Source organism: Peromyscus leucopus, chromosome 2, assembly GCF_004664715.2.
Source record: "Peromyscus leucopus breed LL Stock chromosome 2, UCI_PerLeu_2.1, whole genome shotgun sequence".
Taxonomy (NCBI): domain Eukaryota; kingdom Metazoa; phylum Chordata; class Mammalia; order Rodentia; family Cricetidae; genus Peromyscus; species Peromyscus leucopus.
In genome coordinates, this window is record NC_051064.1 from 149,295,223 (window position 1) to 149,318,684 (window position 23,462).

General features: G+C 52.0%; 1 protein-coding gene across 12 annotated transcripts in view; it reads right to left on the reverse strand.

The window, feature by feature from the left end:
- Positions 1-23,462, reverse strand: part of Camta1 (calmodulin binding transcription activator 1) — an 852,116-nt gene that overhangs the window by 223,613 nt on the left and 605,041 nt on the right. For all 12 annotated transcript variants that reach the window (XM_028883112.2, XM_037203217.1, XM_028883109.2 and 9 more), the window contains one exon: positions 15,037-15,108. In XM_028883112.2, the coding sequence (XP_028738945.2) occupies positions 15,037-15,108 (72 nt within the window). The remainder of the gene's footprint in view (positions 1-15,036; positions 15,109-23,462) is intronic.

Here is a 23,462-nt window from a genome sequence, read left to right on the forward strand (position 1 = left end):
ATTTGTAGAACGGAACTGGGTCAAGAGGCTCTCTCTCAGCCAGGTCAAGAGATGCAGCCACAAAGAAGAACACAGTGGCTACCTGGTCCTGATGTTTTAATCCGTTTGGGGGTTCTGTCCACATCACTCCTGGGAAAAAATATCTACCTGGCATGGGGGCAGGACTATCCATCACCTTCAACAACTGAGGCCATGTCTGAAGATCTGTCACCAAGGTATTAAAGGAAGTAGTCACAGCCCTCCAACCAGATTGAAAGACCCTACAGGGTGGCTCCAGAGCCTGACAGGGAACAGAGTGTTTCTCAGTGCCCCAGGCGCCCTCGACCACTCACGGAGTGGAGGAGCGGCACTGGGTATCACTCCCAGAAATTACAGTTTGGCCTTCACTGAGGGCCAAGTGCCTTGTTCCCAGGCAGATCCGCAGGAAGCCAGGGGCATAGCAAAAGACACTTAGCAGCCATGTGACATGGGGACAGCCTGATTCTGGGTTTGAGAAGATCAGCTATTTATTCTGACAACACTCTGAGACATTAGCCAGGACACCCAAGTCTCTTGTAGGAGACCACGGCCACCTGAGCGGAGCGGTGCTGCGGACAGCTTTGCTTGCAGGATGCATAAAGAGCCTGGCTGGGGAACCGGGATCAAAGCATGTGCAGTTCTGCTGGGACCCATAGGCCCAACTGAAGCCACTGAAAGTCACCTATCTGCTGGACAGCGGAGGCCAGCTGGTGCCAGTCCTTCCTTCTACTCAGGGGCCCAGGTATGGGGGACTCAGAGGCCATGTCATCCCAACTTTTTCTTAGTCATGGGATGCCCTAGGGGGTCACTGCCTGGATCTAGGCTTGCAGAAGCTGTCCTTATCTTCTGGGCCTCAGCACCCACTCTTGCTTTGTCTTCCCCAAATCTCCAGCCTCTCCCATTCCGGGTCTGTGTCAGTGAGGAGGTCCTGTCCCATGAGCCTCTGGGAAATTTGCTGACTTCTAATTCAGGTCCCTTAAGCAGCAGCAAGAGCCCATTGCTTGCATAGAGGCTTGCTCACGTCAGTCCGTCTGTCTTCCCTGGAGAAGTGGGTGGGACGCTGTCAGCTTGCATGAGAAAGCCAGGGAATGATGCAGAATTGGCAGGATGGGGCCCATCTGCACCGGGAGGGAGGGAGGTTGGGGAAGGCTGCAAGCCTCCACGTACACACACCCTTTCGGCTGGTTTCTGAGAAAGATGGATCCCAAGTGTCACTCAAGGGCAAACGGAATTCCCCAGAGAAGACACCGGACCGTGATCTTGAGGAGATGATTGTTCCAGGAGAGGCGCTCACGTGGCCATGACATGGCAAGGTGTGCCCTTCTGCTGTCAGTATTCCCATGGTGCTGGGAGTAGCAGACCATGTGCACGTATGTATACGCTATGTGTGTACGTGTGAAACATATGCACACACAGGTAAATTGTACATGCATGGGTACACACGTGTGCTTTGTGTACATGTAATATATACACATGTAAAATGCTATATATGTGCAATGTATGTGTGCATGTCAGTATACCTGTGTGTATCCATGTGCATGTGTATCCTGAACATATTTACACACGTAGTACAAGCACATGTGTGATACATGTATTATGTGATGCATGTGTGTTTATATGCAACACTGCTATCCTGAGCATCTAGGTTTTGAACACTAACTCTACACCACGGTCATGCTAAGTGCTTTGTATGTTAGGGCTTTTCCCCTCACAACAACACTGTTAGCATCTCTACTGATCAGCCAGAGAAACCAGGGTATGAAGACATTAAGCTACTTTTCCAAAGAAAGAGGGGTAGGGTTGTGCTTGGGCATGCTGGGAAGGCCAGCAGGGAGGTGGGACTCTGCCTCAGCTCCTTCTCTGTGTGTGGGGGGGTTGGGGGTAGCAGTGGGGTGGGAACCACCCGGGGAGGGAAGACTAGGTTCAGTGAGGGAAGCCCCACGATGGCATTGCCATGACCTCTGATGAAGGCCAACTGTGGTCATCCAAGGCATGGGGAAGAGGGGATGGGAGGCTGGAGGTGAAGGACAGGGACCTGGCATCACCCTGGGAGTCAAAGTCAAGTCCTTAGGTCTAAGGACACCGAGCCCAGTAGGATAAGGGGACTCAGATCCCCAACTCCCAGATCTCAGATCTCTGCATGGTGTTGGGTTACTCATTCCCATGGAGACTCAAGACAGATTCTGCCTTTTGTTTCCCAAGGTACAAGTGTCATTGGTCACAAGCAATGGGGCAGAGAGGCTCAAAAAAGTCCTTAGACATTGGACATAACATGAGTCTCCTCTAGTCTGGGATGACACTGTGGTATGCTGGAGCCGGTCTGCCATGATAGAAAGCTGGTCTTCTGGCTTTCAGGAGCTGCCTGCTGAGGTCTGAGGAATGCCACAAACTGGGTACCTCACTGGAAGCCCTGAGTCTGCAGCCTGGAAATCAGGAACCTCCAAACTAGGCATTCATCTTTGCTTTCTCCTAGAGATGTGGTTGCTGGCCATTTGTCAGCACAACCCCTGCTCTACAGGACAAAATCTGGCTCTTTCCATCCTGCCTCACCAGCAGAAGGGCAGGTGCCTATCTTCTGAAAAGAGGCTGCCTTCATCCCAAGCAGCAGCTGAACTCAAGCATCCTCTCTGGAAAGCACGATATGTTGCTGGCAGCAGAATGATCCTTTATCTAATTAAGCTCGACTCGGGCTAATGTTGTGAGCTTGCATTCTCTGATCAGACACCAGCGGCTGGCGGCTGAGTTGCATGCTGGGGCGTCCTGGGAAGCCAGCCCGGAATGTTAAAAATGCTGTGGCTCACACACAGTCTGTGTGTAGAGGGGCATCCCAGAAAGACGCCTGGCTTAGCATTTAGAAAGCAGGGTTGCAGCCCAGCTCCTCTGCCAAGCCACCGGGCATTCCCAGGGAAGTGGGGACCTCACTGGGTAACAGTTTTCCTCTGCAAAACAAGGGGCTGGCAGCTAGTTTCTGAGGGGTACTGTCAACATTGCTGAAACCTCCCCTGGTAAAAAGGGGCCACCTGCCTGGCCTGGTGTGTGTATGTGTAAATTGGAATTAAGGCTGTGGCTTTGACTCAGTGTGGCAACTCCATGTGATGTCCAGAGTGTCACAGGATCCCAGCAGTTGTGGGTCCTGTAAACAACTGTGAAAACAAAGAGTCTGTCCAAGGGGGCTGGCCTTCCCCTCTGCTGCAGCCTTGACTCTAGGCTGTTGCACTATTTAATTTTCAGTGTGATGGCTTTGGTAGAAGAAGTGCTGGGTAACACCCTCTCCATAACGAAAGCAGCTGCTTCTAGGGAGCACGGAGTGGTAGGGTGTCACAGAGCCCGGAACAGTGGCAGCACATGGGACTCATGTCTCGTCAGAGGTTTGGGTATGGCCACCTTCCCCTCCTCGTGGACCGGTGACAGTGACGGCTATGGCATGTCCTGAGAAGCAGCTGCTGTGGGGATGCTGTTACAAGGGGCACCCTGCAGCTGCTGCGTGGATGCACCGAGGCTGATTCAGTGTGAGATACCAAGAGACAGGTGGGTGCTGGCCATGTGGATGGCAGCCAGAGAACAGTTTTCACAATCTTGGCCTTAGAAGGTGCTAGCTAGGGCCCTGACCTGCTCCTAGAGTCAGCTGGGGTGCTCTGAGGCCATATGGACCTGGTACTGTCCCCTGGGTGAGTTGATACAAGCCTGGAACAGTCTGCAGTCTGTAGACAGCCGTTTTATCTCCTTTGCTTCCTTAGAGCCACAGTGAATGCTGGCGTCTGTGACTTGTCAGCCAGCACTTGGGAGCAATTACTGCCTGTGAAGGGCAGAGTTAGGCTTCAGAGGAGCCAGACAGGGCTCCTTTGCCTTGGACCCAAGGGTCAGGAATGGAGTGACAGCTAGGACCTCTTCTCCCCTTGGGGTAGGGTCAGGTGATACTTTGAGTATGCAGGACCCAGGGCAGTGTAAAACCCAGTCTAGAAGTAGCTCTCAGGCAGGGCTGCTGGCTCCAGGCTCTGTCCTCTGGCTTCTGTACAGCCGGGATGTCCTAAATTCACCAAGACAGTAGAGAGGTATGGTCTCTCTCTTCCGGTCCAGGGTCACATCCAGCAAGATTCAGGCTCTCGTCAGCCTTCAGAGAAGCGGGACTTTAGAATTGGAGAGACTGAGTCCTCTGGCAGCTGGGGAGTAGGGATGTAGGTACAGCTCCCACAGCTAAGCCAAAGTTCCTTCCAGCCTCCCACCCTCTAGCCAGGCTGCTGTGTCCATGGGGACTCCATGGGGCTGACTCAATCTCCTGACTTGAAATTCTGAAGCCCTTTAGAGTTATTGAATGTGTCCTGATGGCTGGCCTGGGCTTGGAGCTGCAGTTTGAGATAGAGCACACACACAGCTTGTAGTCACACAGGACAGAACTTGGTGTTCCTGGAACTGTTCATCTTGGGGCTCAGAGCTGGGGACAGCCCAGAGCTGAGCCCCAGAGCTACACCTCTCCCAGCAGAAAGGGGCTCAGTATTAGCTCATTTCTTTCCAACTGACACTGTTAGAACTCAGGCAATCCGCTAGGAAGTCAGGATCAGCAAATATTTTTATCCTGGGTCTCCTCTCAACCCTCCCAGCTCACCTCATAGAGATTTCTGCCTTGAGAAGTTAAGTCTCCAGGGCACCCCAGAGACTCCTAGAGACCTTAGCCAAGTTCATCTAAGGCCACTTCAAACCACATCTCAGAATTGTAAACCTTCTCCTCAGGAGGGAGAAGAGTTGCAGGCAGGGAGAAGACACGGGATGAGATTCCTTTTTTAGGTCACATGTCCTAACCCAGGTTCCTGCAGACCCAGCAGTGGGAGTTATCTGGGAGGAGCCCCAGGGAACATCAACCCCCACCCCTGCCCAGTCTTCCTTCTGGGTGGGGCCTTCCCCTCTGGAAGGATGGCAAATGTCATGCTGAGTGACAGAGCCTGGCACAGGAGTGTGCAGGATTTTGCGACTGTAGAGTTGAGACTGGAAGATTAACATATGCCAAGGAGCCAGTTTACAGAGAGAGACTGGAAATCCTTCCTCACCTGGGCTGCTTCTGGTGATCAGAGCATGCTCAGGAAAAGCCAGGATCATAAAATGGAGTGGATGCTCTGTAAAAGTAAATGTCTTACCAAGGGTCATAGCCTTGGCCAGGTACTTTTTGGACCCACTGCACAGTCTTACCTTGGGAGCCCTTTACTCTCTCTTAATGAACTGCCCCTTTCCACTGACCTCTGGATATTTTGACTCCTTTTCTAAAGTCATGACTGCCAAGATTTACAGCTTGCCTGTCCTGACGTTTTTTTCTCCCAAACTCTAGTAAAATGATCCTTGAGCTTCCTTCTGAGTCTGTTTCTAAATTATTTTATTAATGAGACTCAAACCCTATGAAAGGGAACACTGAGTTACCTAGTAACAATTCTACCCAGTTAAAGGTCCAGAACAGAAGTCAAGTCTGGTGGGAAATGTTAGACGGGTGCTGGTCTTTGGGAGGTGGGCCAGGGGACCCGGGTGAAGCACCGGCCTGCTTCCGGTCTTGATGGCCCTGGGCTGTGATAACTCACACACTTGGTAGGTGGCACTCAGTTGACTCACGGTGGAAACTTGGCTTCAGACACAACAGACATGAACCCCACACTTTGGTTGAGGGCACCTGCGCTTTGGTTGAGGGCACCACCACAGGTGCCTACTGTGCAGAAGCCCACTGTGCTTGGGACTTCTGGCATGTGTGAAAGGGAAGCAAATTGAGAAGCTACACAGTGACAGAGCGGGCCAGCCCACGGTGGTGGAGTCTAGACACATGTGAAATCCTCTCGGCTTTCCAGAACACCATCAATACTTCATCATAAAAGTTTGGGGGAGGGGAACAGAGTGGTTTGCCCAGAAGTGACTGGATGCCAGAAAAACTATGACCAACACTTGATGGCTGAGCAAAGATCCTCATGTTCACCAACCAGATAAGGTTCAGGATATCTTCCACCCAGCCAGAGGAGTATGTGCAAAGGCCCTGGGGCACCTAAGAGCTAGGTTTTACTGGGGAGCAACAGAAACCATCAAGGTAGAGGCTCTAGGTGGCGAAAGCTGAGAAGTACGTGACACAGGCCCTCAAGACTTCACAGTAAGGGCTAATTTTAAGTGCAGAGGAGATTTAGGGAGTGATGGTGATCCAATCTGGAACTTAAGGGGTCACTCTAGTGTGTGGTGGGGGATGGGCCACTTGCAAAGAAGAGCACCTGCCTGACCATGGGGAGAGCAGAGGTTTGCCTTGGGGCAGTGGAAGAGGGCATGGGGGTGGATCTGGGCTGAGGACACAATTCTGAGCGGGGAGGGGGTAAGAGAAAGAGAGGGGAGAGGAGCTGGAGCCACTGAGGGGCAGCAGATCTTGTTGGAGCTGGAGTCTTGCTGGGCCCTGCAGGTCACAAGACTCTCCACATCCACGCCCAGGTTCAAATGTGGGACTCATCAGATGAAAACTGGTCCCTGAGGACCCAGGCCTGGTGAGCCCAGGAGGCGGCGTGGAGGGAGGCCAAGGAGACCTGGGGAGAGTCCAACAGTCAAAGACGGTGGGGTGGCAGAGTGGGCAGTGAGTCAGAGAGATGAGCACCTCTGCAGCTGAGGGGAGGTGCTGTGAGACACAAGGAAGTGAGCATGGTAAGAGGACCAGAGTGAGGGTAGAGTGGACGGCAGGGGCCGCCCTGGGGCAGCAACCCTGGGCTGGATCACGTGGCCATTCTGGCTTCCTTCACTCTGTGCCAGTACACCCCGTCCCAGGGGAACCTCAGCACGTCTGGAAGGAGAACACACAGACCGTTCTCGGGATGTGCTGGATGGGGAGCACTACTTCAGACCCTGGGGAATCTGGGCCTAGGAGGAGAGAAGATGCAGGGGGGTGGGGTGAGAGGAACAGGGATGCTGGGTATAACTATACATAGCCATGTATACATGTACATGCTTATGTATATGTGTACCTACGATCACAAATGTGTACTTATGCATATTTTTGTGTACCTTTGCACATCAGTGATCATATGTGCATACATGTGCATACCTATGTCCACCTGTGATCCTGTGTGTGTGTATTTGTATACCCATGCAGAATGTGTGTATATAGCCATGCATGTATATAGCCATGAACACCTGTGAATGTCTGTGCACACCTGTGAACACACATGTGCATAACTGTGGTCATATATACTTATGAATATATGTGTATACTCATGAAGAGTCATGGACACCTATGCACATCTATGAATACCCATGATCATATGCGTATACATGTGAATACCTATGCACACCAATGATTATATTTGCACATACGTGCCTACTTGAGACACACCTGTGAACATATGTGTATATATGTATGATTAAGCACACATATAAATATTTGTGTGTACACGTATACCTGTACATTATGTATACCTGTACACACCTGTATATACACGTGAATACTTACAATTACCTGCATATCATGCATACATGTATACACCTGTGCACTCCTGCATAAAACCATCTGCCACAAGTCTGCAGCATGTAGCAGGGCTCAGTTCCACATCCTGACAGCCACTAACACTAAGGGACAATGAAGCAGCGATGCAGACCATGGGAACTCCTTGTTCACGCCGGATCTAGAACGACCCCACAGAGGCTAGTGTCACCTGCTGGGGCATGCCTAAGCAAGCTGCTGACAGTCACATGTGGAGCATGTCACAGAGCACGTCACGGATGCCCCAGATTTTTATCTCTTGGTCCTGTGAGTTCTTTCAGAGGCAACACCGTAAGTATTTCCTCGAGGCTAACTTTTGTCTGGTGCTTTGAGAAGCGGAGTCGCACAGTTTCCCTTTAGCTCAAAAGAAGATTCGGATATTACGGACAGGATGTCGGCTTAGATTACACGAGCAGGAGAATTAGACAAAGCCTGCATTATAAGCCATCTAGCCAGGAAATTAAGCCGCTTTGGCATTCTCCTCGCCTTTGAAGGGTATTCTGTGAGGGGGACAGGAATTGTTTGGCTTGATAGATAAAGATAGTAACCAAACTGCAGAGCCCATTGTCCAGGCTTTACAGTGAGAGCAATTGCTCAGCCCAGCCGACACCGCACGCCGTGGAGGCACAAACCCCTCTGCAGACCCAGGATTAAGAGGCTGACACATTGCGGATAATAAGACTAATTAATAATTCCATCTCCAAGGGACCGCAGCCCTGGCAGCTTCATCCTGCCTCTGCCTTCCAGCTCACTGGGGCAGCCCAGTCCTTTCAGGGCTGAAGGACAAAGGAGAATTTGCTCACCAGGAAAGGGACATTGTGCTTCTGTCACAGCGGGACGTGGTGTGGAGGAGGCTTGGGTCCGCAAGGGGAACAGGAGACAGCAGACAGGGTGCGGAGGCTCCAGCTCATATATGACTACAGGAGGAATCCTTGCCCAAGGCTGTGGGACAAGCCAGACTCCGGGGCCTAGGATCACATGGTGACATCCAAGAGACCTTACAGATCGCTCATGAGAGACAGTCTCTTAGGGGACATCCCTGACAACCTACCCACCCAGTATGCCGGGGTAAAAGCAGTATTCGTTGGAAGGTGACTTCCAACAGCCCGCCAAGCATGACAGCAGGGACTTTGCGGATCTGACCTCTCTTCTTCCTCATAGTGAGAATTAAATGCCTGTTACACACACGCGCGCACGCACACACATGCGCACACACACACACACACACACACACACACACACACACACACACACACACCCCACAATCAATTCACTCAGTCAGAATCCCAGGCTGGTAAGAGTAGGGGTGAATTCAAACTTGGCTGGTTCCAAGCCCAGATCCCAGCAGGCTGTCTTACACCCAGTACCCTCCTTGTCCATTAGGTGGTAGCAGAGTTCCCTGTGGCTTCGGCAGGCTCTGGCCACACCAGCAACCTTGGCAAATTGAAATCTGCAAGGTGAAGGTGAGGCTAGCCACCTGAGCACTACCCATGAAACAGGACCTGTGGAAAGAGTCAGTCAGACATCCCCATCTCTCCTGTCCCTGGAGGGAAGGATGGGATGAGGGAATCTGGAAAATGCCCAGTGACATTCCTCGGAGAGGATAATAGCTGGCTTTGGGAGCCTGCCATATTTTCTGGAAGCTTTAGGTGGGTACAGCCACGACCTTGGCATCGTAAATCGCAATCAAGCGAAGACATGGAAGGAGGAAATACTACCCACGCCGCTGCTCAGCCTTGGCCAGGGTCCTGAAATCTTAATGGAATTGAACTTTCTTTTTTCTTTTTTCTTTTGCATAGCACCGTAAATTCCTGTGTCTACCTAATCCCCTGATCACGTTATTCAAGGGACATTAAATGGAGGAAGCTGGGAAAGCTGCTCTTTAGAATAAAGCTGGGATAGGAATGCGTCTCAGGATGATCTCTCTGCGGACGCCATTCTTCCTGTCTCCTCCCCTTTGCCATGTGCAATGCGTCTATCCTGGCTCCCCAGGTGAGGGATTCCTGGGTGGGCTATCCACGTGGCTTCGGCTTGAGTTAGTCACCCCTGGACTGCAGTCTTCCAGACTGAATGGAGCCTCTCTCCCTTTGGCCACAGTCTTTCCTGCTGGAGCTCCTGCTTAGAGCACCGTGGTCCTCGCTCTTCCCACAGTCCACCCCGCATCACGGCACCAGTCTCCCCTCTCTCCTGTGGTGCACCCTTGGCCCACAGACTCTGCTCCTTCCTGCAGACCAAGTCCTTCTTTCTTAGCAGGGACACCTCAGCTGGAGGATCCTGCGGTGAGCTGAAGCCTGGTTTGAGACTAGCATGCCTCCAGCATACCAAGTTCAGGACTCCTTCAGCACGTACCCAAAGCACTCACTCCCAGAATCATTTCTTACACGGTGACAATAACAATGCGCCAGCCTCATGAAGACCACAAAATGCTCAGAAACACAAGGCCTGTGACGAATGAGGTTATTAACATGATGATGATGATGATGATGATGATGATGATGATGATAGTGGCTACTGGGTGGCCCTGGAGAAGCTTTCATGGAAGTATCACTGTTTCTGTTTGTAGGGATGGGGTACTGCTATGCTGCCCAGGCTGGCTTTGAACACAGAATCTTCTCTCAGTCTTCAGGCTACAGGCCCCAATTCCCCACAGTGGCTTTGACGATAATGGACTAAACCTCTGAAACTGTTTTCCTTTATAAAAGGTGCTGTGGTCATGGTGTCTCTTCACAGCAACAGAAACACTAAGACAACACCTTTCTTCTTTCTAAGGTAGTTAGTTACCTTCGGCATATTGTCATAACAATACCCTGATGCCGCCCCTGTACTCACTATTGAGGCTAGGGTTGGCAGAGCCTGGTGGATGGGCAGGAGGCAGCATGTTAAAGTGAAGGGCCCAGTAGCCCTCCCATTTTGGGGCCACTTTCATGGTCTGGGGTAAGATGACCAGTACTCTAAGAGTGATGACACCTCATGAAGAGGCACAGAGGATGCCCATAGGTGACCTTGACATCTTGCTTCATTCTGCCCCCTGGTGGCTGAGTGATTGAAGCACCTCTCCCTAGTGACAAGGAGCATGTAGTGAAGGTTGACTCCTTGGCCCGGAAGCAGTGGCCAGCGGTGGTCAGCTTTGCCGGTATAGATGCTGGTGCTCAGAGTAGACCAGATAGGACTAGAATCCAGCTCCCTGGACTCATAGATATAGATGCAGTGATCTTCCCAGGACTGGGTTCTAGATCTTGGAGTTGAAATGTGAGCTCTTCTGTGGTGAACTGGGAGCCCACACCCTGTGCTGTGTTCTTCCCTGATCCCCAGGGTCTCATCTTCACACAGTCCTCTGTTTTTCAGGGCTGTGCTGAGCCAGGAAGGATCCTCACGGCCTCTGCTCCATGGGCTGGAGTGAGAAGTCACGCAGCCGTGTGGAGGCACCCCCCGCCTTACGTGCAGAAAACATTCATTAAGCATTTCAGAGAACAATGGTAAAAGGAAAACACTCATTAGAAGCAGAAATAGTTTGCAAAGGAGCCAGCGGTCTGCTGGGAAGCGCAGCCAGAAATGGGGCTCGTTCTCAGAGAAAGCTGTGCTCAAAGGGATGGATCGTGGAGGCCAGGGAGCCTGAGGCTTGAGGTCCTGGATGGGAGACCCTTCCTGTTGAACTCTGTTTCATCCCTTGGCACTGCTTCTGGCCCTAGCAAGGCTCAGTCTTGGAAGCTACAGTCAGAGCCATGTCAGGCAGTGGGAGCAGAGGCCAGATCACTGCTCTGCCCCATACCCGACTTGTGTGTGGCTGGCCCTGGTCTCTGTGGACCTCAGGGACCCACCAGAAAAATGTAGTGACTAAGCCTGGGGTCCTGCTGACTGCGACACAGAGGCTGAAGGTGGAGCCAAGACAGTGTTTGGGGTTCCTTCGAGGTGACCTTCTCCAGATTATCTGGAATCTCAGGGTCTGGCCAGTTGGAGTAGTGGGTGGGGTTCAGCCCATTTGGATCCACAGTGCAGCCTGGGATGCTGTCTTGGGCACAAGTGCCGCCATCTTGCAGCATCTCTGAGATGCCCAGTGTCTCCCACAGCACTGGCATCTATCAGTCATGCTGATGACCTGATGTACTTGTGAACAAACCAGGCTTCAGCACCCTACATACTAGGGCTTCCTTGCTTGTGTCCTGGATTGGATTATAGTAGAACCTTCACTAGCAATGATGAATGGGGAATATGATACACACAGATGGACAGAAGGCAGCTCCCCCAGAAGAAGTCCACATGGCTCAAAAGTCCTGACTCCGTCCATTGGCCTTCGGCTTGCTTGGTGCTGCAACTGGGGGCATTTGTTCAGTTAGGCTATGACCTTTAGGACATGTTGGCTCCTGCCCTGCCTTGCTCAAGGTTCTGTGCTTGGCACTGAGGGAGACAGAGGTGGTGAGTTCCTCTGTTGGGGAGCTCCACTGTGGGTAAAGAGAACTCAGTGGATTTCTCGGAGGGTAGAGCAGAGGCCTCTATTTTGCTAAGTGGCTTTGAGGTGGCCTCTGCTGGAAGACATCAGAGGATGGAAGTGAGCCATGGCTCGTGGTCAGGAGCCAGTTACTGAGCTGAAGCCTCAATAGCCAGTGGTAGGGTTACTCCTTGAGGAAGTCCTTTATCCAGAGGCCTCCCACCGTACCCTTCCTGAAAGTCCCACCATCTAGAAGGCTGTCTTACTCCAGCATGTTACTTAGATGGTGGCTGTATGCTCCTGGCTGACCCAGTCCTCCTTTTCAGTACCTTCTCAGGGCCTGGATGCCATCGTGCTCATCAGCTTCCTTGCACTGCTCTCACCGGGCACCGCCCTGACACCCTCATGCCCACCAACCCTCTTTCATGGGACTTGGTATTGCAGACAAACCTGGGCCAAATGACATCTGGGCCAGTGTCTCACAGCATCTTCTTTAACACCAGAGTACTAAACCTGAGCACGATGTCATTGTCCTGATGTTCCAGCCCTAGAACAAACCACCCTGAGCAGTACCCGCTGCTGCCGGAATGCCTGGTTCAGAGTGGGCAGGGCATGACCTGCACTACTTGCGTTGGCTTTAGCTCCCTAATTTCTTGTCCCTCAGTCTGGCTGGGGTGGGGATTTCACCCTGGGCATCCCACTGCAGGGATCCCCCAGTGCCTTGATCTGATGCAGACCCTGTTCTGTCTCCTGATCACACGGTGGTAGGAAGAGCTATTTGAGGACCCAGAGGTGAGGAGTGGGTGATAAGTCTCCCTGGCATGGAATGGGGAAATGAAGATGCCCAGAGCAGCCAGGTTGATCCTGCCACACTGGCCTTTGGATGAGGTGGGGGGTGGGGAGTCGCTCAGCTTCCTGTCAGCTGGAGTGTGACAAGCTAGACACAAGCACATGAATCACCCTAGTTGTATCTTCAGCACTCAGAGGACAGGGCATAGAAGCAGGTTGGGAGAGTGGGCAGGGGACAGGACTTTCCTACTTGCTGCAGGGTTATCTGGGAGCCACCGGAACACAGCTGTGGAGAAGGGAGCACAGCTCTCATGCTGCCCAAAGGCATCTGCTTCTAGCAGAGGAAGTCCAATGGGATTTAAAAACCACAAGAATGCAATGGGGCAAGAAGAGGCAGCGGAGGCAGGCATGGAGGAAGCAGCCATCTTTAAGCAAAGGTGGCACCCTTAAGGACTGTTGGCAGAAAGTGAGCAAGCAGGGAGCTGATCTGTTAGATGTCCCAGCCTGGTGTGGCACAGAAGGCATGTCAAAGATGCATTCTAGCCAGGGGCATAGACACCAAAAGAAAAAGAGTCACAGCCAGGGACGGGGGCCAGGGGTCTAGGAAGGAATTTCCAAAAGCTGCAGGATGTTTGGAATAAATGGAGTTTCTGGAACCCAGCACCTGAGCTAGGAAACCATGATCATGTTCTAGCCAGGCCAGAGCGATGCCCTCGAAGCAGAGGCCCCACACCCTGCTGCCAGTTTGCTAGTGAGAAAACTCTCGTCTGATGGCTTAGTATCTTTAGGGCGATTTCTACTAAACAAAGTAGCACTCCATGACCATGTAAAACACCCTCAAAATGACACAGCTGAGTAATTAGAAAAACAGACACTCCTACACCAGCCTCCAAGGGACACAGAGACAGGACAACCGACAATGGATGCATCGGCTTTGTAGATCAGCACATCTTCTGGTCAGCTAGGACACCATTCCCTAAGGAATGTGCTGAGCCACAGACAATTAATCTTGGGAACTGAGGGGGAACAGAAGGGCTGGTGGCTACAACTGGGAACTAGGGTGGTAGGGCTCTGGCAAGGCTGGGCCCTGGCCTCCCTATCCAGACAGTCCCAAGCCCTGTGGACACCTCCCAGACTATTTCCCCCTGGAAACAGCGGCCTCTCTGTACCTGGTTCTCTTTGAGGCTCTTGTCTTTCTGCACACATTGGGATGATGTTTGACTCTTGCTTCCGCTTCCCCTCTTCCAGTCTCCCTTCAACCAGGACCCTCAAGTCCTCTGGGCCACCAAACCCCATGTGCTTGACAGTTTGAACAGGACTGGACACAGACAGTGGGACCCCAACAATGAGTTCCCCAGCAGCGGTTCCTGGACAGAGGTGGTAGGGATAAAGTTGTGTGTAAGGGGAATGGGACAGACCTACTGGGTTGGGTCCTACAAAGAGAATGTGGATAGCAGAGGGGAAGCTTGGTAAGAGACACAGGTCAAGTCCCACTGAATAGATCCTCAGTCATTCACCCCTCACAGTACCATACTCTCCTGGGCTTGTAGTAAGAGGCTAGGTAGCCTCTGTTTAGATCTACTGTGCTAGCATCACGGACATAAGCTGCCTATCCAGCACCACGAACAGAGGCTGCCCAGGCTACACCATGGACAGAGGCTGTCTACCCAGCACCACGGACAGAAGCTACCCAGCCAACACCATGGACAGAGGCTGTCTATCCAGCACCACGGACAGAGGCTGTCCAACCAACACCACGCACAGAGGCTGTCTGTCCAGCACCACGGACAGAGGCTGTCTGTCCAGCACCGTGGACAGAGTCTGCCTAGCTACATCACAGACATAAGCTGTTTATCCATAACCGCAGACAGGCTGTCTAGCCATCACCATGGATAGAGGCTACCCTCCACAAGCCTGGCAGATGCTCCCACACCACCTTTGTCTTTAAGATAGGCATCACAAATCAATCACCGAGCTCCTACCCAAGGAGTCAAGACCTGCTCTTCCCCAGCAGGCACCCCAGTCAATCCCACTGCACATAGGACACCCCCTGGAAGCCTTGGCACCCTGAGGCATCTACTCTGTTTCTCCCTGGATGAACAAGGTGTACCCCAGCCACAAGCTCTCTCTCTCCTTCCTGGAACCTCACATCAGACCAGTCACCAAACAGCCTTGGTAAATACTGCTGAAAACTAGTCAAATGCACCAGGGCTCTCAGCCCAAAGTCGCTGTCACACGCAGGAGTCCCATGCCCCCTCAACACCCTCCACGGACCCTTCCCAAGCACCGGCGACGCAAGAAGAATCCAGTCCCAGCCACCTACCTGAAGGAGCCAGTAGCACCTCCGGTGGAAAGTGGGGATGATGGAGGAATGGACATAGCAGCCGTACAAGCACTAGGGAGAGAGGAAAAACGAGAGTTCAGTTGGAAAGAGGGAAGGAAGGAAGGAGACAGACAGTGCAACAGAGAAGGAGCAAGAGGGGCCGTGCCACTTTCGGCAGGCCGGGGGAGACTGAGGCACAGGCTGGACTCCAGGGACAGGGTCTAAGACAGATTGTGCGTCATGCCAGTGGGAATATAGGCAGCAGGCACTGCACCCTGTGGAGGGCTAGAGGCACCTGAGAACTCAGAACTGCTAGGCAGCATTCAGGGCTTGAGGTCATGATGTCTGTTGCAATAGCTTAGGCTGAGATACTTGGGTATTCAGGAAGTACTGAAGGTTACCTTGTGGATTAAAGCAACACACACACACACACACACACACACACACACACACACATGCACGCACACACGAACGCATGCACGTACGCACGCACACACTCCATACAGCACCAGGATAGGCATCTTTTGTTCATATAAGTCCAGTGCTGATGGGAACAAGGCTGAGCAGCAGCAAGGTGCATCCCTAGATGCAGGGACACCACCTGCCATGGAGCCCACTTTTATTTTTGAGCAGGGGTTGGTTGGTTTGCTCCTGTGTTTGCTTGCTTCTTATATTTATTGCAGATAGATTTGGTTGGAGAATGGAGGGTGGGGTCACTCAGGTTCAGAGTCAGCTGGGAGGAGGGTCAGTTCTCAGGTGCCTGATTGACTGGTGGATAGACTGCACTGAAGCCCCCGTTTCCGGGTGGGGGGCAGCTGATCGGCATACAGAGCTTGGTTCTCAGGGGTAAGCCTGCTGGGGAGATGGGAGGGGACCTAAGGTGGTCTGTCTGTTAGAACCTCTGGGAATTTGCATGGGGAGAAAGATTTCCAGCCACAGACAGCTCACCAATTTGGCAGGGGCCATCTCAGGATGCTTAGTGATAGGGTCCACTCCAGTCTGGACCAAAGGCTTTGGTGTTGTCCTCTAATTCCAGATTAGACCAACCTCCCTTTTTTCATCCTTAGAGTTCCCCTGGCTTGTCAAACACACAGTCCAGAAAGGGTGGAGCAGAGAGAGAAGAAGAGTTGGCAGAGCTGCCCAGGTCACCGAAGACTGTCCCCATCTCCCCTCACAAGAGCCCCTCCCCCAGCAGCACCCCAGAGAGGAATGGCCAGCAGCTTTGCCTTGGCATGTCTGTCAGACATCTTTTATACCCCCCAGGAAGACCAAGTACAATTTGGCTCGACTCAGAGTCCATTTGAGCCCTGCCTGTCTGATTAGCACAGTTGAAAGAGAAATCATTTTGGACTCTGGGATTCAGGCTGCAAGAAAATCAGATTTCCAATATGTTAGAACTTTTACAGATCTCTGTCATCTGGGATTTAAGCCCTGTACAAACCAAACAAACAAAGCGGAAATTAATTTAAACGATTCCCTTGCAGTTCTTGCCCACAAAATGTATTTATTATTAAGAAGGCAATATTCTTCCCTGACTTTCCTGGTTTTCAAGATGCTGTTTTGGTTTTGTGATTGGACTTTTTTTTTTAATCACCCATTTCTGGCCAGGCTGATTCTTGTTTGGACAGTTTTTCTGGAAGCGTTAGTTAGCAATGAAATATGCAGCTGCCTGTGGCTTTCTGTGATCTCTCTCTCTCTCTCTCATGGAAGAGAGCTTCTCATGGGCAGTTTTTGTTTGACTCACGTCATGAGCCAAGTGGAGGAAGACATGGACGGCTCCTGCCTGTGTCCTCTCTTTGTTTACTCCTCTCCAAACTTGAAGTGAACAAGGCTGACTTCTGGCATCCTGTCCCCCTCCACTGCCTTCCTATCTGTTGATCTTAGCCTTCTGGAAGCCCACATTTGGGCTGTGAATTTGCCAAGCACCTGATCTACCCATCCTATGAGAGTGGAAAAGAAGAGGCAGGAACACCCTCTCCAGACATCCTGGCCCCTATTGCCAACAACCCGTCTACCCAGATCACTGGGTAAGCAAAATGAAGTTCAAAAGAAAAATGGATGCTTGTCTCTCAGGGCTTATTCATTTACATGAGAGGAGCCCCCAGAACCATGAGACTGTTTTCATACATTCCTCTGTTCCTCTAACCACCACCATGGTCTCATGGCTCTTCTCTCATCAGCAGAGAGATCTGAAGTTAGGAATATGGTTTAGAGGGAAGCATAGCCTTGGCTGCACCCTGACAATATGGGCATTGAATGGGGAGAAGCCAGGAGCCCCAGGGTGGGGGCTTCCATCACCTCGTCAGTTACTATGACTATCTTACTGTCTGTCTTCCTGACCAAGGCCAAGGCCACTGGGAATCTTTTTTGTTTGTTTGTTTTTTCTTTCTTTGTTTGTTTTCTTGTTTTTTGAGATAGGGTTTCTCTGTGTAGCTTTGCGCCTTTCCTGGATCTTGCTCCATAGACCAGGCTGGCCTCGAACTCACAAAGGTCCACCTGCCTCTGCCTCCCAAGTGCTGGGATTAAAGGCGTGTGCCACCACCGCCCAGCGGCCATTGGGAATCTTACTAAGGTGTCTGAGTAAAGTTGAGCACCCCCTTTCCTACCCAGGATACAGGGTCCCCAAAGCCTTGTATGTACAATGATGGGGGACAGTCAATATTTCATTTTCATTTGTGGCACACAGGAAGATGAGGACTTCCAACACACATGAGATGAGACTCTGGAGGGGGCCTGATGTGTTCACACTCCAAGGGTTTGTTCAGCTTTGATTTCAAGAGAGGTGCACTTGTGTTGAGTGACAGATTCCTGTCTTCATGAGGGAAGGGACACCCAGCAATGCGCCCCTAGCAGGGAGGTGGATGCTGTGTGGGCAGGAGATCTAACTTGGATATCCCAACCACTCACCAGCTCAGAGTCTCATCATTCCGGGCTGGAAAATGGGTATCACTTTGATGATCTCTCAGTGTGGCCGTGAGGGATGAGAGCTAGTTAGTGTGACAATGGGATGCAGGCTCTCATCAGGACAGGCTGGAGAGGCATCCGAGGAGGCTGGGAAGCCAGGAGAATGAGCTGAGGCAAGAGATGGGTAAGACAGCACCAATATCAGGAGAACCTGGTGTTGAGGATGAGGTGAGGGAGGCGGTGCTGAGGAAGTGTGAAGACAGACAGATGGACAGTAGAGTGCACTAAGCTGGTTACTATGGTCAGATCACCAACACTGACAGCAAGGAGGTGGCTTTGTACCCTATCCAGGAGCAGTGAGAAGCTAAGGAATGTGACAGTCACACTTGTATCTTGGAACCTCGCTATGGCAATGGTGTGGCCAGGGGACAGGAACAGAAAGCAGCAAGGACACAATCATCAGCCTGGAAAAGGTAGGGGTAGCGTAAAGCCGGGACAGTGCGTCAATAGTAAGAACGGACACGTTTGCAGGGAGTAAGGACGACATCTGGGGGGCAGGTGGGTACACGGTTGTCCCATGCTTGGGGACAGCAGCTCCTGGGTGCAGAAGGCCTGAAGGATTGATTCTAGATTTCTCCTGGGTCTAGAGGAGCCCATGGGCATCCATCTCAGGGAAGTGTGTGGGACGGAGAGGTGTGTGACCATTGGGGTAGGAACAGTGCTCAGGGCGGAGGTGGGTTGAACACTCGGGACCCTTGAGGGGAGGGCACAGCAGGCATGGTGGGAGCCCTGCTGCCCCACTGTGTGCCTGCTCTCCCTGTGTGAGCCCCACTGTGTGCCCGCTCTCCCTGTGTGAGCCCCACTGTGTGCCCGCTCTCCCTGTGTGAGCCCCACTGTGTGCCCGCTCTCCCTGTGTGAGCCCCACTGTGTGCCCGCTCTCCTGTGTGAGCCCGCTGCCCACTGTGTGCTGCTCTCCTGTGTGAGCCCCACTGTGTGCCTGCTCTCCCTGTGTGAGCCCCACTGTGTGCCCGCTCTCCCTGTGTGAGCCCCACTGTGTGCCTGCTCTCCCTGTGTGAGCCCCACTGTGTGCCTGCTCTCCCTGTGTGAGCCTCACTGTGTGCCTGCTCTCCCTGTGTGAGCCCCACTGTGTGCCCGCTCTCCTGTGTGAGCCCCACTGTGTGCCTGCTCTCCTGTGTGAGCCCCACTGTGTGCCTGCTCTCCCTGTGTGAGCCTCACTGTGTGCCTGCTCTTGTGTGAGCCCCACTGTGTGCCGCTGTGAGCACTGTGTGCCTCCCTGTGTGAGCCTCACTGTGTGCCTGCTGTGTGAGCCTCCTGTGTGAGCCTGTTCCCTGTGTGAGCCCACTGTGTCTCTCCCTGTGTGAGCCCCACTGTGTGCCGCTGTGTGAGCCCCACTGTGTGCCGCTCTCCTGTGTGAGCCCCACTGTGTGCCTGCTCTCCCTGTGTGAGCCCCGCTGCCCCACTGTGTGCCCGCTCTCCCTGTGTGAGCCCCACTGTGTGCCCGCTCTCCCTGTGTACTCACCATACAAGCCCCGGCCACTGCTACCCTGCCCCACCTCAGCTCACTTGCCATGACCTAGCCTCACCTGGATTTCCCAGCCCTTTCACTGATCTCCAGCCCAAGTGACTCTGACATCACTGAGCGGATTGTGCAACATTCAAAAGGCAGTATATCAATCCATCCCTTCACCCGCTCCCCCCCAAAAGCAATCAGCTTCGTCTGTAGTGATTTGTGCTGTACAAACTCCAGGTCTGATTTGATCAGGCTACAGGGTTTCCCCTGGGCCTTCCCAGGTGGAGTTTTCCATTTAGGAGCTGGGATGTGGTTAGAAGCTCTCTATCCAGGTCTGTGGAGGTGTGTGTGTGTGTGTGTGTGTGTGTGTGTGTGTGTATAGTTGTGTGTGAGTGCATGTGTGTGATTGTGTGTGATGTGGGATGTATGTGTGAGTGTGAATGTGTGTGATTGTGTGTGATGTGGGGTGTACATGTGAGTGTGAATGTGTGTAAGTGAGAGTGTGTACTGTGGTTTCCCTGCTTCTGTGTACATAAACCCAGATTCAGAGAGACAAATACTGCAATTGTCTCTCATATTAGGATCTCACTGTTGAATTTTTGTGTAATTGTATTTATATGGGTCTGAGTATGGGCAGAGTCCAACAAACTGGAAAGAGGCCCATGAGAGGAGAATAAAGAGGCTTTAAGAGAGGGGCTGTCAAGGGGTCAAGGTCATGAAGGAGAAACCAACAGAGACAGCTAACCTGAGCTCGCAGGATCTCACTGACTCCAGACTGACAGTTAGGGAGCCTGCATGGGATCGACCTAGGCCCTCTGTATATGTGTGACTGTTGTGTAGCTTGGTCTATTTGTAAGGCTCCTAGCAGTGAGACCAGGACCTATCCCTGGTGCTTAGCTGGCTTTTAGGAATCTGTTCCCCGTGCTGGATTACCTGCCCAGCCCTTATGTAGGGAAAGTAGCTCCGTCATGCCTCAACTTGATGAGCCACATTTTGTTCAAGCCCATGGGAGGCCCAGCCCTTCCTGAATGGAGGGAGAGTGCATGGGGATGGGGTAGATGGAAGTGGGGGGAGGGAATGGGAGGAAAGGAGGGAGGAGAAACTGTGGTGGGTATATAAAATAAATGAAAAAAGTTAATTAAATAAAATTAAATTAAAAAAGAGAGGAGCTGCATCACAGAACGCATGTGATACAGAAATGGAGGGAGACTTGGGCTAGAAGGTAAAATTCAGGATGGACTGGAAATCAGGGAGAGAAGCAGGTGAGGACAGGGATCAGCCAGACTAAGTATGCATGAAAAGACCAGAAGGAAACCTGTTGCTTTGTATACTAATCACAAAACAAATGTGTGTGTGTGTGTGTCGGGGGGGGGGGACACACACACACGCAGAGACAGAGAGAGAGGAGGCGACTACACACTGCCACAGAGGAGCCACCATGGGGGTCAAGGCCCAGCAGCTTCCTCCTAACACAGCCAGGCAATGGGACCTCCTCTTCGGTTCTCAGAATCGCTTCTGTGACACAAGAACTTTCCTTTTTTAATAAAAAAAAGGGAAGATGAATAACAGTGGAGACCAGCAGCAGTGACCGATCGGCTGCCTCCAGAGCAGACGCTTCACCAGAGCAACAGGTCTGAGGTGCACAGGGCTTGTTTCTGACTCTGGGTCATGGGGAGGCAGTGGACACAGAGGCGCATATCCTCAAAATGGCAGTTTTCTGTAGACTTCCCTTTCCTGGAAAGTGTGAGCCACATGTTACCCTACGCTTTGCTACACAGAACACACCTTACATCTAGAAAAGTCGGGGAGTTAGGAGCAAGGGCATGGGTAGTCGAAACATTTGAAGGTGAGAGTCTACTTTTCCTAGGCCAGCAGCACTCCATCAGCAAGAGTTCCTACAGCCTCTAGCACCTGGCCGAGAAGAGCCTGACCACCTCCTGAAACATCCAGGTCTTCATAGAGAGGCACTATGCAACATGAGAGCCTCCAGCCATGGGTGGCTATGTGAATCCTTTACACGAAGTAAAAATGAAAGGTTCAGATCTTTGGTCACAATGCTGACAGGTGATACTATGATTGACCTTGAATGTGAAGGTGCAGTTTAGAGTCTCCATGGAAACCAGCCTCTGGGTATATCTGTAAGGGAGTTTCTAGATTGGATTAATTCAGGTGGGAAGACCCTGAATTGAGTGTGGGCAGCACCATCTCATGGGCTGAGGTCCCAGACTGAATACAAAGGAGAAAGCCAGCTGGGCACCAGCATTCAGCGGTCTCTGCTTCCTGCGGATGCGACTCCCCCACCACGGCAGATTGCATCTGCTGGAACTATGGAGCAACAATTCCTTCCTTAAGTTGCTTTTGTTGGACATTTTGTTGAAGCAATAGGAAAAGTTGCTAAGAGGCCAAGACCTCCGAAGGCAGAATTCCAAGCACCAATATACAGCAAGGACTTGTGGAACTAAATGTTTGAAGGCCCGAGTCCATCATTCTCAAAGGCCAGCAGGAATCAATCAGTGAAGGTTTCCAGAGCCTGTCCCAGAAGAAGTTGCCCTTAAAGCTGTTTCTAAAGCAGGGATAATACCTGCTGTGTCCTCAGACCAGGGCATGTGCCAACAAATCTCATCTGTAATCCTCTCCGAAGGGGGGGCACCTCCTCTGTGAACATCCCTGCTGAGGTCACAGCAGCCAGGCTGCCTGCCAGGGTCTGAGATCTGGCTGTGGCTGCTGAAGTGGCCTCTGCTCTCCTCACTGGCACTCAGAGTAAACATTCTCCGTGTGTTTAGTTTAATTCTCTCACTGTGTCTGATGGATTCATGACCAAGACAAATGGGCTTAAAATGTGCCTTGGTGTAGAGGTGATGGGGGAGAAGAGACCATGGGAGGGAAAGGAGAACCTCTCCAGAAGATAGCAGCTTAATCCTGTTGAAATAAGGGGGAGGTGAGTGCCCAGGTGAGAGGCAGCCACACCTTCCCGGGAGGGCAGCTGACCTGGCCCAGATGTACAAGGAAGGGAGAATGGAGCTGATCTCAGGGAACTTTCACTGTTCTCTCCTGGAACCCCACCCTCCTCCATCTCTAGGTTCCTGGCAGGGAGTGAGTCCCAGTAAACGATTAACACCAAATGAAGGCCAAGTGCTCAGAGTGAATGAGACGTGGTCCTCTCATGTTGAAGGTCGGTGAAGTGACTTGGGAGGAAGGGGTAAAAGTGTAGAGGAGTTGGCCAGGGAGGTGACTGGTGGGAGAGACCAGGCTGGTAAATGGCAGAGGCCTCTTGAGCAGCAGGCTCTGAACAGGCAGGATGCCAAGGTTCTTCCTGGGTTTCTTATCTGAATCCCACGTATGGGATCTCAGGGTGGAGCCTGTGGTTTTCAGAATGTCCCATGGAAGCCCTCATTAAGATCCAGGACCAGTGTGGCAACAGATAACTTGTGTGTGAGGCAAATATGCCATGGTTCCTATCATTCCCCACTAGTCAGGGCTCTCAGTTGACTGTGGGCAACTCTGTGGACTGAAGGACCAAGTGTGGGTCTCCCTCTACGTCCATGTCTCATTCTTACTCCTCTCCTGCTGTAGTTGGGCAGTCTTTATGTGGCAGAGGGTGAGAGGCCCCTGATTCTATCTATGACCCAAGAGGCAGGAGAGTCTCTTGCTTCTAGATCCAGGATGACAGCACCAAGGAGGGACTTGACCCTCCTGGGTAGTGAGCCTAACTCTGTGGATGTCAGTGGAGGCAGGAGGAGCCTGTGGGGTTCTCCTGAGGCCTGTAGGGAGCTATGGCTACACACAGACAGAGGCGCAAGCTAGGTGCATGTGTCTAGCAAGTAGAGCTACAGAGACTCCACGGTGGGGCCAAGGGCAATCTTTTCCTGCTGAAGATTTGATGTATGAGGGAGACACTGCCCCTGAAAGAGCAGCGTTCCCCCAGCACCTTCTAGACCCCTCTTAACTACAGCAGCTACATAGCAAGACACAGAACTAATAAAGTAGGTAT